The following is a 13,747-nucleotide window of genomic DNA, read 5'->3' on the forward strand; positions in this document are numbered from 1 at the left end:
TCTTCCACTTCCCTAGGATTTATTATTTATTTATTTTTTTTTGCTGAGGAAGATTGTCACTGAGCTAACGTCTATGCCAGTCTCCCTCTATTTTATATGTGGGATGCCTCCACAGCATGGTTTGATGGGATCTGAACCTGTGAAGCCCAGGCCACTAAAGCAGAACTCGCAAACCTAACCACTATGCCACTGGGCCAGCCCCTCCGTAGGGTATTGAAGGAGGAGGAGCCCTGGCTGGAAGAAGGAGGAGGGTTTCTGCAGGTGTTCAAAATCTTGGCTCGGTAGGTCCCCATCTAGGAAGAAGAATTCTCTGGCTGAGCCTTGGAAGGTATTTAACCCTGTTGCAGCTGGGTTGTGTTTGCAGATGCCTGCTGAGGTCTAGCTGATACCAAGAACTTGAAACTCCTTTTAGTTGGAAGAGGGTTAGTTTCCTAGGGCTGCTGTAACAAAGTACCATAAACGAGGTGGCTTAAACAGCAGAAATTTATTATTTCAGTTCTGGAGGGTAGAAGTCTAAGATCAAGGTGTCTGCAGGGTTGGTTCCTTCTGAGGGCTATGAGGAAAAATCTATTCCATGCTTCTCCACCAGCTTCCGGTGGTTTGCTGGCAATATTTGGTGTTTCTTGGCTTTAAGAAGCATCACTCTGATTTCTGCCTTCATGTTCATATGCTGTTCTCCTTGTGTGCGTCTGTCTCCAAATTTCCCCTTTTTATAAGGACACCAGTCTTATTGGATTAGGGGCCCACCCTACTCTGGTATGACCTAATCATAACTAATTACATCTGCCATGACCCAAATATTTCCAAATAAGGTCACATTATGAGGTACTTGGAGTTAGGACATGGAAATTTTGGGGGGACTCAATTCAGCCCCTAACAAGGGTACTTCAACACTACAATGATGGAAGAGGGATGACTACAAGTATTTGGACTTAATGATCCTTTAAGGTCCTAGCCCAGGGAGGCAGTGTAGCATAGTGGCGTAGAGCTTGGGCTGTGGGCCAGACTGCCTGGGTCTGGGTCTGGGTGCTGCCAACTACTAACTGTGTGTCCTTGGGCAAGTAATTTAACCTCTGTGCTTCAGATTTTTATCTGCAAAATAAGGATAATTGCACCTAACTGATAGGGTTGCTAAAGTAAATTAATACATGTAAAGAACTTGAACCATTGCCTGGTAAATACCTAATAAAATATTAGTGATTCATATTATTAAAACAACTTCCAAATCTAAAATTCTGTGATTTAGAGAACTTTAAAGCAACCCATAACCAAGGACCAAAGAAGTGGGATGCAGGTTACAGAAGCTCATAGAATGTAGGATGCCAGGGCTGGAAGGGTCTTTAAAGACAATCTGTTCAAGCCTTCTCTTTTTACAGATGAGGAAATCAGGGTTCAGAAAAAGGAAGTGACTTTCCCTGGATCAAATGGCTCATTAGTAGTAGAATCAGGACTACTAACTCTGATGAATGATCTTTGTGCTCCTCCATTACTTTAGTTTAACAAAAAATTAAGTATTTAATCATATATTGAACATCTACTCCAATCTAAGTCTGGTGATGGGCTCCGTAAGTACATATGTGAAGTAGACAGTCGTTGGCCTTTAAAGGAGCCTACAGCTCAGCAAAGAGTTAAAAAAGCCTAAAAGTGTAATAATGTCCCTGTCTTTTATTTCCTTTCCCCTGTTTCTTTTGCAGCAAATAAAAAGAAGGAGAAGGAACGGCCAGAGATTTCTCTTCCTTCGGATTTTGAGCACACGATTCACGTTGGTTTTGATGCTGTCACAGGGGAATTTACAGTAAGTCCTGGGTCACAGGAAGACCGTTGGTCTTTCAGAGTTCTGGCTGTGCACTGTTAGATTCAGTCCTTCCTAGTCTTCCTGATGTTTCTGTCTTTGCCTAAGATCCTCATTACTATCTTCTTATATTCATGAGAGGAAAATTACATTTCCTCATCTCCAAAATTATACCAGAGAAACCTTTGAATCTTCATTCCTTAAATAGACCTCTGTTAAGTGGCCCCTTGGCGGCAGGCTCTGTGCTGGGCACTGATGATACAGAGACAAATCAGACATGCTTCCTTCTCTAAAGGAGGAATAGCCTGGTAAAGGAGCAGACATCTCAAGAAATGACTAATACAGTGAGATAGGTATTATAAAGGAGGCTTGTGTAGAGCTCTGAGGGTGTATAGAGAAAGGAATGACTAACCCTGTCTTTAGCTGTTAGCAGGTATCAGAGTTAACTCTGCTTTTTCCTTCAGGGTCCCGTCTGACTGTGCCTTCCTGACATGAAAGCCTTATATGTGTCTCTTATAGGGGATGCCAGAGCAGTGGGCCCGTTTGCTTCAGACGTCAAATATCACTAAGTCGGAGCAGAAGAAAAACCCACAGGCTGTTCTGGATGTACTGGAATTTTATAACTCAAAGAAGACTTCCAACAGCCAGAAGTACATGAGCTTTACAGGTACAGGGATTGGATCCAGGGCAGTCTAGGAGAAAAGGGTTTTCATATGGGTGGAAAAGCTCCACGTGCCTATTGTCACTGGGTGAGGGAGGAAAGTATTGGAAAGAGTGGAGATGGCACCTTCACTAAGATGGAATTTTGGAATTCGAGAGCCAAGATGATGGGTTTTTGTATTAAACTTAAGCCTTTACTCTGAAACTGCACATTTTTTTAAAGTAGCGTGATATTATATAGAAAGAACATAGGCTTTGTGCTAGAAGATCTAGATTCTGACACTCATGAGGTTCTAACAGTTACTTCATTTCTTTGAACCTCAAAATAGGAATAATTCCTATCTCGAGACGTTGTAGTGAGGAATAATTGAGCTCATTGATGTGAAAGTTCTTTGCAGATTGTAAAACAGCACCATAGAAATGTAGCTATTGTTATCATTATTATTTTTAATATCATTAAGTTATTTAATAACACATTTAATGTGTATCTTTTAAGTAGGCAAGCCCAATTTCTTCCTCAAGGGACTAATTTTTATCAGTCAAATGAAAAACAGGCCAGTGATAATAAATGCTCTTTAGATGTACTCTCTCTCTATATATAAAAGGAGCTGTGTTTTTAATAGCAGAATTGGGGTTAGAATCCAGGTCCCCTAATTCCTATACCAGCACCTTTTGAGTTTACTACTTGCCTCTGGTACCTCTATTTGGAGCACCTCTTTCCATAGCAGAGAGATTTTTCTTTTCCTAGATAAGTTAGGAGAATGCCTGCCTTTCTGGAAACTTGCCTTTTATATAGCATCTTAGAGTGTTAGAGCAAGAACTATCCTTAGTATACACCACTTTCAGTTCCCCCTTATTTTGCAGACGTTAAAGCCAAAAAGGCCTTTCTAACATGGCTCAATCAGTGGCAGAGGTGGTCTCTCAGATCCGAGTCCAGTGCTCTTTCCAGTGTTCGTGCTGTCTCTTTCAAAGGGCAGTGTTGTTGGGGAAGGTGAAAACCAGGATGAACTAGCTAATTTTAAAGGATGCTTTCCCCAGCGAGTATCTGGCTTGTATCAAAGGGCACAGATGGTGAGGATAACAGACTGCATCTTTGCTCATGATTCATGGTGGTGCCCAGGAGAGGGTCATGCATGTTCCCAGCAGTATTTCCTTCCCCACGTCTGGCCCCGCTGGGTCTGTCTCACTTCTTCCATTGGGGGACTGGGTCATTCCAAGGAGGAATTGGGGTTGAGGAGTGCTGGGTGGGGAAATTTTCTAGTCAGGAGATAGAGCTTGTGTTTTAAAGGGTTTGTCATGGAGACGTCAGATTAGAAGCTGGCTTTGAAAGCCTCAGCAGCAGTGTCTTTGGAAGAATCTCTGTTTTTATGTGTACATGTGTAAAGATGTGTACAGTGCCCTATAAATATATGGAAGTATAGCTCTGTGGGTGTACATATGTTTGGAGTTAAAGTCCACTTAAGTATTCATGAATGAATATGTGTTTAGATACACACATTCAGATAGTTGTGTGTGTGTTCATCTGTGCATGCATATATGAATAACCTTGAGTGTATATGCATAGAATGTATAGATATGTGTCCATACATCTGGCTCTGTGTGTCTAAATGTATGCACATGTGTGTGCATGCACACACTTGTACACACGTGCAGGATTTTTAGTTTTCTAGAAATTGAAGACCAGGACCAACTCTAGGCAAAATTGTGTATTTGGCACAGTTTATTTTTAATGTTATATCTCTCCTTTTCCTGTTTCCCCTCTTCTCATACTATTAATTATAACACTACCTCAATTTGTATATGCTTGCACATGAATTATCTCATTTGATTCTCATGATGGCCTTGGGGAGTTGGCAGGGCAAGGACTATTATCCCCATTTTACAGACTCAGAGAAGTTAATTAGGTTCAGAGAAACTAAGTGACTTACTCAGAGTGACTCAACTGATATGTAATGGAAGTGTGTTTTAAACTTGGGTGTTTAAACCCTTTGCTGTCTATAACTCAAGTACAATCTTCCATGCCAATTTTTTGTCAGGTTTCCTATTTTTCAGCACTTTGTTTTCTGCACCAATTAGTAGCTAATGTGATAAGTAAAAAGTAGACTAGATTGACAACACAAACTTCCGGGTTTTAGCCTTACTTTGCCACTGGTTTGTGAAACCTTGAACTAGTTTCTTTCCCTCTCTGAACCTTAGTTTCCTAATTTGTAAAATAAAGGGATTGGAAGTACATTCTGCTCTGTCGTTCTGTGCTATGGAATTTGATTTTGATATGTAGAAGTTGTACATCACATTTAAAAGGAGCAGTGCTTACTTGTTTTTTATATGGTGGAGATATATTTATTACCAGAATACTCAATCCTCAAAAACATTAACAGTGCATAAGGTTGGGGGTGGTGCAGCAAAGGCAAAGTATTGCACTTTGCTCTGCTTAAGCTGATATTCTTTTGAACAAGAAAAACAAATGAATTCTGTTTAAAGTATATCCTGAATTGATTTCTCCAGGATACAGCTGGCTATTGAGAGTTTAAGAACATATTGTCACATCTTGTGGGTTCATGATTTATTGTAGGACCAAAGACGCTGTACCTTGTACTTTCTTATATGATGGAATTAGGGTCTTGGACATTCTCTGGCTTGGTTTTTGGTGAGCAATATGTTGGATTTGGTAGAACATTTCTCCTCCTACTTCCATTGGTGGTAAACTGGCAAAGTCAGTTTCTTCTTGGACCTTTTGGAATTAAATAATAAAGCCAAACACAAGACTTGATCTTTAATCTTGTTTTCTTGCTGAGGTCTCCATTGGGTTTATGTTTCATATTTCATCAAGTCTAAGATATCAATGATTGTGAGATATACTATTATTTTATATACTACTAAAAAAAATGTGCCAGTTAAACCATAAAATGCCTTTGATTGTCTGACACATCTCTGTTTCAGAGATGTTAATGTGAAAAAAATGTACATCTCAGAATCAATGAAATATGGTAAGTGCCTCATTGAGGGAGCTTGAATCTATTCTTAGAAACAAGGCCCTGCCTTTACTTAGGCTCGAAATGATTAATGCCTCTCTTTTCCTAAGTCTTAGTTTTTCTCTCCCGATGGGAAATAGACATGGGTGTAGAAGGATCCTTTCCCAATGGTGAAGCCGCAGGCTGGTCATGATTTGTCATGGATAGCTCAGGACAGTGCCAGCCATGAATTCTTTCCATTTTTCTTAGATTACAGGAAATTTCCCTGGCCACTGAGGCCTGATGATGTTGATACAGTTGTTGCATAGTATTTAGAATTAGGCCTAGATTCACATCTTTACTCCTGTTTAACTTGTGTGTACCCTGGGCAAATTACTTAACTTCTCTGAACTTCAATTTCTAAATCTATAAAAGCAGATATAATAATAGTACTTGGAGCTGTAGTGAGGATTAAAGGAGGTAATGTGTATAATGTGGTTAGTATGGTATTGGGTCCTTAGTACTAGTAATACTATTATTATTCTCTGAGCCTGGCAAGTGCTTGACTGGATAGGTTTCCTTAGCCCTCCAGAATGGATTAACTGTAATTGTTTACTGACTGAGTCCCATGTCATTTTTCCTTTCAGATAAATCAGCTGAGGATTATAATTCTTCTAACACTTTGGTAAGTCTTTATTTCCTCTGTTCTAATATGGGCAGGTATGGTGAATAGGGATCAAGACAGTATGGTAGATGCAAAGCCTGGGCTGGGAAGCACTCATCTTGGTCACTCTCTGACCCTGGGCCTCAGTGTCCCTATCTATATAGTAAAGGAATTAGAGTTAATAAACAGTGGGTATCCCTTCCAGCTTTAATTTTTTAATGTTCTACAGATCCTAACCTTGGAACCACAAGAACTGGCTTCTAGGCTCAGTTTTTCATTTGTAGCTTTGAACCTTGGGAAAGCCATTTTGCCTTTCTGAGCTTCAGTTTTTTCATCAATAAAAATGAGGATGATCCACTTTGCCTTATCTGGACATGTTTTTAAATATCAAAATTTCAAAGAGAATTCCCTCTCTTTGGTTGGTAGGTTATACAAAACCAGGATTAGAACTAATTTTTGAAGGGAGCAGGTTCTCTTCATTTAAGGTCATTCATTCTGTCCTCTGAAGTTGTAGTGAATGCCTTGTCACTTGAAGGGATGTTATAGGAATCATTGATGAATTAGCTGGAGAGTGAACTTAATGACCTCATAGGTCCCTCTGCCTCTCTCAACTTACAATTTCTGTTTTCCAGAGCAGATAAAATGAGATATTTATGTGTTTGAAAGGGTCTTATAAATAGTATAAATAAATATAATAGTGATATATATTTAAGAGAATACTGCTATTCTTTATACCTGATGTTGTCTCTTGTACAGAAGTGGTTGTGTCATGTTGATTTACTAAACCTTTGCAAAGCCCCTACTCTATACCAGGTCCTGTGTGGAGAAGTGGCAATACAAAGATGAATCAGACATTGTCCCAACTCCTAAGAATCTCGCAGTCTTGTGAGCAACATGAAGGCACGAACAGTTATAGTGCAGTGTGCTTCAAACTTCATGAGGCCAGAGGCTAGGTCTGACTTGTTAATTGCTGAGAATAAATAGCAGAGAGAGAATAAATACCATATGCAAAGACAAGGAGGTTGGCAAAGTATGCTTGTACAGGGAACTGCAAGTAGTTTGTTACGATTGGAATGTGAAGTGTGAAGGGACTAGAGGTGGGTGATGAGGAGGAATGGTAGGCAGGTCAGATCATGTAGGAGTTTTAACTTTATCTTAAAGGTAATGAGAAGCTATTGAAGAATTTTAAGCAGGGGAGTAGTAAGTTCTAACACAATACTGAGTCACCATCAAAATACTTTGAACCATGCTTCCAGCAGTGGGGGTTAGTTTCCTCTGAGTCATTTATACTCTTATCAGTTATGAAAAATGTTCACATCTCCAGTGCCTTGTAGCATACTGGGTCCTTTCTTATTCACTATTTCCTTTAATCCTCATAGGAGTTTAATGAGGTGGGTTATTATGCTTGTTTAATCGATGATAAAACTTAAGTAGAGAAGGGTTAATGGCAATAGTTATCTGTTTCCCAGTTTGCATTGCTTTCCCCTGATTCATTCTTTTCTCAAATGGAAGAGATGTAATTAAAAGATAGGGAAGAATTTGCAAATGTTAAGATCTTTGGGAATTTCTGCCCATTATTGAACAGTAAATTATTGAAGAAGGGGCCTGAACAGAGCTGAGCGCTGCTTTGTGGTTCACATGTCTGTGTGCTTTTATTGGAGGAGTGGCAGCTATCATTTATTGAGTGGCTAATATGTGCCAGGCACTGTGCTAATAACTTTATAAATGTTAGCGTAATTAGTCCTCACAATTACCTTGTGAAGAAAGTATTGTCGTCCTTGTTTTACAGGTAGAAAAACAGACTTTCCTGAAGACTCATCATTAGCTATTGTGGTAGAACTGGATTAGAACGAGGGTCTTCTGAGTCCCGGTCCAGGATTCTTTTCACCCTGGCAAGAAACTGAGAAAGAAGATGTCAGAGAGGTCTTATAAAGGAGACTGCAGTGAAACTATACTTATGTTGTTTGTTAGTGAGGAGGAGGAGCCCTGGGGCTCACGCCATATGGCACAGAGGATGACACCTGCTTGGTAAAAACCTGTACTGGTTTAGTATCTCCAGTTAAAACTGCTCAGGCCGTCAAGGACATTTTCTCCCCCAATTCAGAACATTTGTCCCTGTGACTCAGTGCTCTATATTTCCTTACTAGTTTTACCTGGGGGGTGTGGTTTGTATTGTGGTAGCATGTCGTTATTTTCCACATTGGTTTCATACAGATCATTCCACTTGATTTGTGAAATAATTGAATGGGATTGTTATCTCTGTAACACAGGTGAAGAAATTGAGATTCAGAGATTAAGTGACTTGCTCCCTACCCTTGAATGAGGTAGTAGTAGAAACCAATACAAAATTCAGTTCTCCTGAGCTTTCATTTATTCATTCATACTGTAAATATTTACTTAGCACCTTCTTTGTGCCCAGGTGTTGGTCACAGAAAAAGACATATGCACTATCTGAGTCCTTAAGGAAACAACTAACAGCAGACTAGAAGGATAAGGGCCACAAGAGAGCTATAAGTGATGTACAATGGAGGTCAGATTTGATGGAGTGATTTATTCTGCCTGGTAGTACAGAGACGTTTGCAGAGTTGTCAGGTGCTAATGATATGTTCATTTAACAAACATGATCTTTAGGGTTCCTTCTATCCCTAAAATTCTATTATTTGTGGCTCATTCGTCTGAGCTTTGGCTCTCAGATTCTATGACATTTTAATGCCTGAATTCTTGTTTATAAAATGAACAGCTACTATGTGATAGGCTCTTTGGATGCTGGGGAGTCAAGGACTGGTAAGAGCTTTGCTCTTGATCTCATAATTTAGTGAGGAATCAGAATATGTAAGCAAGGATTTATAATACAGTGTCAGGTAAACACAAGTAATGACACCAGGCCGAGAAAAGGGCAATGCTTTCTTTTCTGAGGTAGCATGAACAAAAGCCAAGTTAAAGACTCATCATGTAAGGCCAAAAAACTTGGACTTTGTGCTGGAGCTAAGGAAATATTTAATATAGAAGATTGATATAGTTGGATATACATTTTAGTCTAAACTAACATCTTAGAAAGATTCCTCTGGAAATTGGATCAGGGTAGTGGAATGAATTTATGTGTGTGTGTCTCTCTCTTGTTATCTCAAATTTCTTAATTTCAGAAAAAATGTATTAAAAAATAAATTCAAAACAGTGCTCCAAAACAAAAACAGGACATAAGTGGGTCATTGTCAGGAATTCATGGAAGAAAGAAAGCAGATTTATCAGAGCAGAGGAAACCACAGCTTAAAGTATGTGGAAGAGAAAGAAAAAGGAAGATAAGAGTAGCTCCAGAGAAAATGGGCGGAGACGCTATGTATAAGAAGCTGGAAAGAGTCCTGGGTCATCTTCAAGCGTAAATTAATTAAAATTCTGCATTTGAAACAGCAGGGGCAGTCTCCATCTTACAGTGAACAAAAAAGTAGCAGAATTTTGATTCTAAGCTTAAACCAGAATAATTTCCTAAAGAAAGTAAACTGCCCTGTTGAGGAGAACTCGTGGTGTGGGTGTAGGGGCTTGAGACAAGCAGAGCAGAAGCTGAGTTAAGTACAGATCTCTACAACAGGTATAAAGAAGGGGAAAGGAAAAGTAGTTCTGCAATGGGAGAAAATACGTTCAATTTTTCCATCCTAAGAGTAAATTTCTCATACTTTTGATAACTGGGAGGAGAGGAATCTCCACTCTGCATGCTTTTCCATGCCAGCATACCCTAAAGTGACGCTTGCCAGTAATCTCCTCTCCATAATTCACATCGCACTGCTTCAGACCTTCCATTTAGAGGAGGGGACAGTGGAGAGACAGAACTACATAACTGCAGAAGAAACTCATGCTGATTACATACACCAGGCAGTCTGGTGCCTCACTTATACACAGGAATGGATAGCTGAGGATCTCTAGACACTTGAGGGAAGCAAAATATTAAAGAGAAGAACCAAGCTAAAGAAATAAAACTGGCCCCAGAGGAAATAAATAATTCAGGAAAGAGATTTAAAAAAAAAATGTCTAGTATGTTCAGAGACATTGTATAGATGTTGCATCCATAAAAACACACTGCTATTAGAGCAATCAGAGGATAAAAAAGAATTCTTAGAAATTGAAAATTATGACTAAAGAAATAAATTCACAAGGATTTTAAGAAATACATATTAGTGAATTGATATAAAATATAAAAACAGATGGAAAATATGAAAACGAGATACAAGGGGTTAGTGGAGGAGATTAAGAAGAATTATGGAACTGAGGCACTAGAGTGGAAAAAATAATCAAAGGAATAATAGAGGAAAAATTCCTCAGCTAAAGAAGGGCATGAGTCTTCAGATGAAAGGGCTTACCAATTATTGTCAGATAATTGAAAAGAGGCCCAAGAATAAAGAGAAAGATCTTCAAAGCTTTCAAAGAGAATATACAGCTAATGTTCCTCATTAGCAACAATGGACGAAGGAGCAATATTTTCAGAGGTATGAGGAAAATTATTTGGAACCAAGAATTCTACACCTAATCAAACTAGCTTTCAAGCATGAGGTCAAAATAAAGACACGTTTGCACGTGTGAAGATCTAGGCTTACCGCCCTCAGATAGTCTCTGAAAGGCTAAACACTAAACAGTAACAATAATTACCTCCAGGGGATTGTAATTAAGAATATTCACGTAAAAATTATTATTTTTACCCAAGTATTAGATTAAAACGTCAAATAAGACTGAAGTCCTTGTAATTAACAGCTGTCATTTTGGGATCTCCCTGCACCATCTTGGCAATCCCTTTGCATTTTTGTGTGCAGGTTCCTATTTTCTCCATGCCACACCTTCCTCATCTTTGTTTGCTTTTGCAGTTTCGTCAAGCTCATCCTCCAGTAGCTTTGAGAAAATTAAATGGGAAGTAAATGTTTAATATCTTTCAGGTCTCAAAATGGGGCATCTCTGTTCTACCCTCACATTTGATTGATACTTACGCTGAATATGGAATTCTAGGTTGAAAATAATTTTCCATCAGAATTTGGAAAAATTGCACTTTCGTCATCTAGCTTTCACAAGTTGGCTGTTTAAGTCCAAAGACATTTTATTCCTGCTTCTTTGTATCTGACCTTTTTTTGTTCATTTGGGGGAGCTTATAGCATCCTCTTTGTTGTCGTTGCTTTGAAATTTCATAATTATATCCCTATATTTATCTGTTTATTGTGTGAGGAGCTTTGTGGACTCTTTCAACCTGGAAACTCAAGCCTTCAGTTCTAGGAAATTTGCTTGAATTAATTGATGATTTCTTCTCCTCTGTTTTCTTTTTTCCTCTTTCTGGAACTCCTGTTACTTAGATTTTGGACCTCCTGTACTATTTTTTTGCTGATTTTTGGGAGACTTCTTCAACTTCATCTTTCAAACAATCTATTGAAATTTTCATTTATGTTCTCACATTTAATTTCCAAAAGCTCTTTTATTTTTATTTTTTAAACAATTATAGCAACCCATTCTTATTTCCAGAGGCAGTATCTTTGCTTATGAAGAAATAAATGGTAGACTTTCTTTTGATGTTTTCTTCTCCCTATCTAGTCTTGTTTTTTCCAGGTTCTTTTTTCATGTTTGTTTTTGTTTGTCCCTTTTATGTTAGAGATGTTCCTTGGATATTTGGTAATCTTTTGAGATATGCTCATATTTATGATTGGGGTACTAAAAGCCTTACTAGAATCTTAAGCTTGTTGGTTGTATAATTGTCTAAGATAGAAATTCCTACTGTTTTTACCCAAAGTTCAGCAGTTTTAAAATCACAAATACGTCTCAGCAACATAGGTAGGCCTCCTAGAAGTTTTTGGAACACACCAAGCATGTTCCCATCTCAGGGTTTTTGTACTCCTTTCATTTGCCAGGAATATTCTTTTCCCAGAGTTCCATGGCTTGCTCTCTCAATTCATTCAGGCCACTGCTTATGTGACTTCTCATTATAGAGCGCTTTCCATGACAATGCTGTCTAAAGTAATATTTCCCCACTCCCAAACAATCTCTACTGTCTTATGTTTATCTTATTACTACCTGACACTTTGGTGATTAATTTTGACTGTATCCTCTTCTAAAATGTATGCCATAGGACCAGGGACTTTGTCTGTTTTGTTCTTCAGTATAGCCCCAGAACCTAGAACAAAGACTGGTACATAGTGAATAAATGAATGAGTTGGAGTCACTGGCTTTTTTTTAGACGGAGGTTTGTGGTTATTAGATATAATGATAATTGAATTGGTTCCTTATATCTTTCTAGCTCCTTACCATTTACAAAGTGTTTTTATACCCACGTCACTTCATTTCATCCTCCCAGTGGCCCTGTGAGGTAGAGAGCTACTGTCATTATCTCCACCTTACAGATATGAGAAACTTGTGCCTTAGAGTAGGGCAGCCTTGCCCGGGGGCACAGGGATAAGAAGTAAAAATTTGGAACAAAAACCAATCTCTCTTGATTCTGGTAGTTGTTAATCCTACCACCCAAAGCTGTCACCTGTGGAAAACAGAAATGTGTTGCTAAGGAAGGTGATGAAATCCCCTTCTCTACAGTTTTAGGAAGCAAACAAACTTAGTGTTTATAGTGTACAGCGGGGAGCCCCAAGGCCATCTGATGGTAAAGAGGCTGCTGAGTTAACTTCATTCCCAATTTGGGTGTCTAGTTAAATTTTGTTTTGAATGGAGTAGTGGGGAGAAGATAAATTAGAACATGAAAATATCAAAATATGTGCTTTGACAGGGAAAGAACCTGTGTTGAATTTTAGAACTGGAAGTGACTTAAGGTCACCCCTCAAATTATACCACTCCTCTTCCTCCACATTCCTCAAGTGATGAAAATGGAAACAAGAGGATAGATTCATTGCCTGCGGCCACCCAAGCTCATTGCTTATAAACGCCTGGCACTGTCAGTTTTTAAGTTATGCCCTGCACCGGAGGTCCTGTTAGAATCTATGAGGTTGTCAGTTTACCTTATGTAAGTATGTCAAATATGCTGAAGGCCAGTCTCTGACACAGTCATTCTAGTTTAGTATTCCACTAGGTAAGTTTGTCCACTTATCCCCTGTCATTCTGACTCTTGACCTTCTTCTCTCCAGAGGCCCCAAATGGCAGGCAGGAAGGGAACTCAACCTCTGTCTCTTATATCAGAGACATATATCTCTTATATGGTGAGCTGCTTCAGAACATGTACCATCTTTTTCATCTTTGTGCCCTTTTTGTTAACAGTATCCATCACAATATCTCACTGAGCGCAAAGTAAGTGCTCTGAAAATTTCTGAAACTGTTGAATTATACCAGTGTATATTAAAAGATCCCTATTGCCTCTCTGGTCCTATGCTATAATCATTTAAATCTCCATCAAAAATCTCATGTTTTGGAGCTACTTTGTCTCTTGAATCTGTTATAAACAGTAATGCTAAGATATTTTTGCCTGGACCTGCCTTAAAACCTGCCACACTTGGCCCAGCTTTGTTATAGTTTGCATGGGAAACTCCAGTTGCTGAGATTATAGCAGATTCAATTAGTGGTGCTGGTAAGGTTCATTCCAGGACAAGGCAAAAGCTTAGTGGAGTGGACAGCATCCACTCTGGGGAGAAACTCATTGTCCTCTTGAGTCAAGGGGCTCCTGATGTCTTTTATTTTCAGGTGAGGCCAGGGCACCTGATGACATAATGGGTACAG

General features: G+C 39.0%; 1 protein-coding gene across 22 annotated transcripts in view; it reads left to right on the forward strand.

Annotated features, from left to right (window-relative positions):
- Positions 1-13,747, forward strand: part of PAK1 (p21 (RAC1) activated kinase 1) — a 133,868-nt gene that overhangs the window by 91,560 nt on the left and 28,561 nt on the right. For all 22 annotated transcript variants that reach the window (XM_070625805.1, XM_070625794.1, XM_070625803.1 and 19 more), the window contains 3 exons: positions 1,695-1,795; positions 2,312-2,459; positions 6,051-6,088. In XM_070625805.1, the coding sequence (XP_070481906.1) occupies positions 1,695-1,795; positions 2,312-2,459; positions 6,051-6,088 (287 nt within the window). The remainder of the gene's footprint in view (positions 1-1,694; positions 1,796-2,311; positions 2,460-6,050; positions 6,089-13,747) is intronic.

This window comes from Equus przewalskii, chromosome 6 (genome assembly GCF_037783145.1).
Source record: "Equus przewalskii isolate Varuska chromosome 6, EquPr2, whole genome shotgun sequence".
NCBI lineage: Eukaryota > Metazoa > Chordata > Mammalia > Perissodactyla > Equidae > Equus > Equus przewalskii.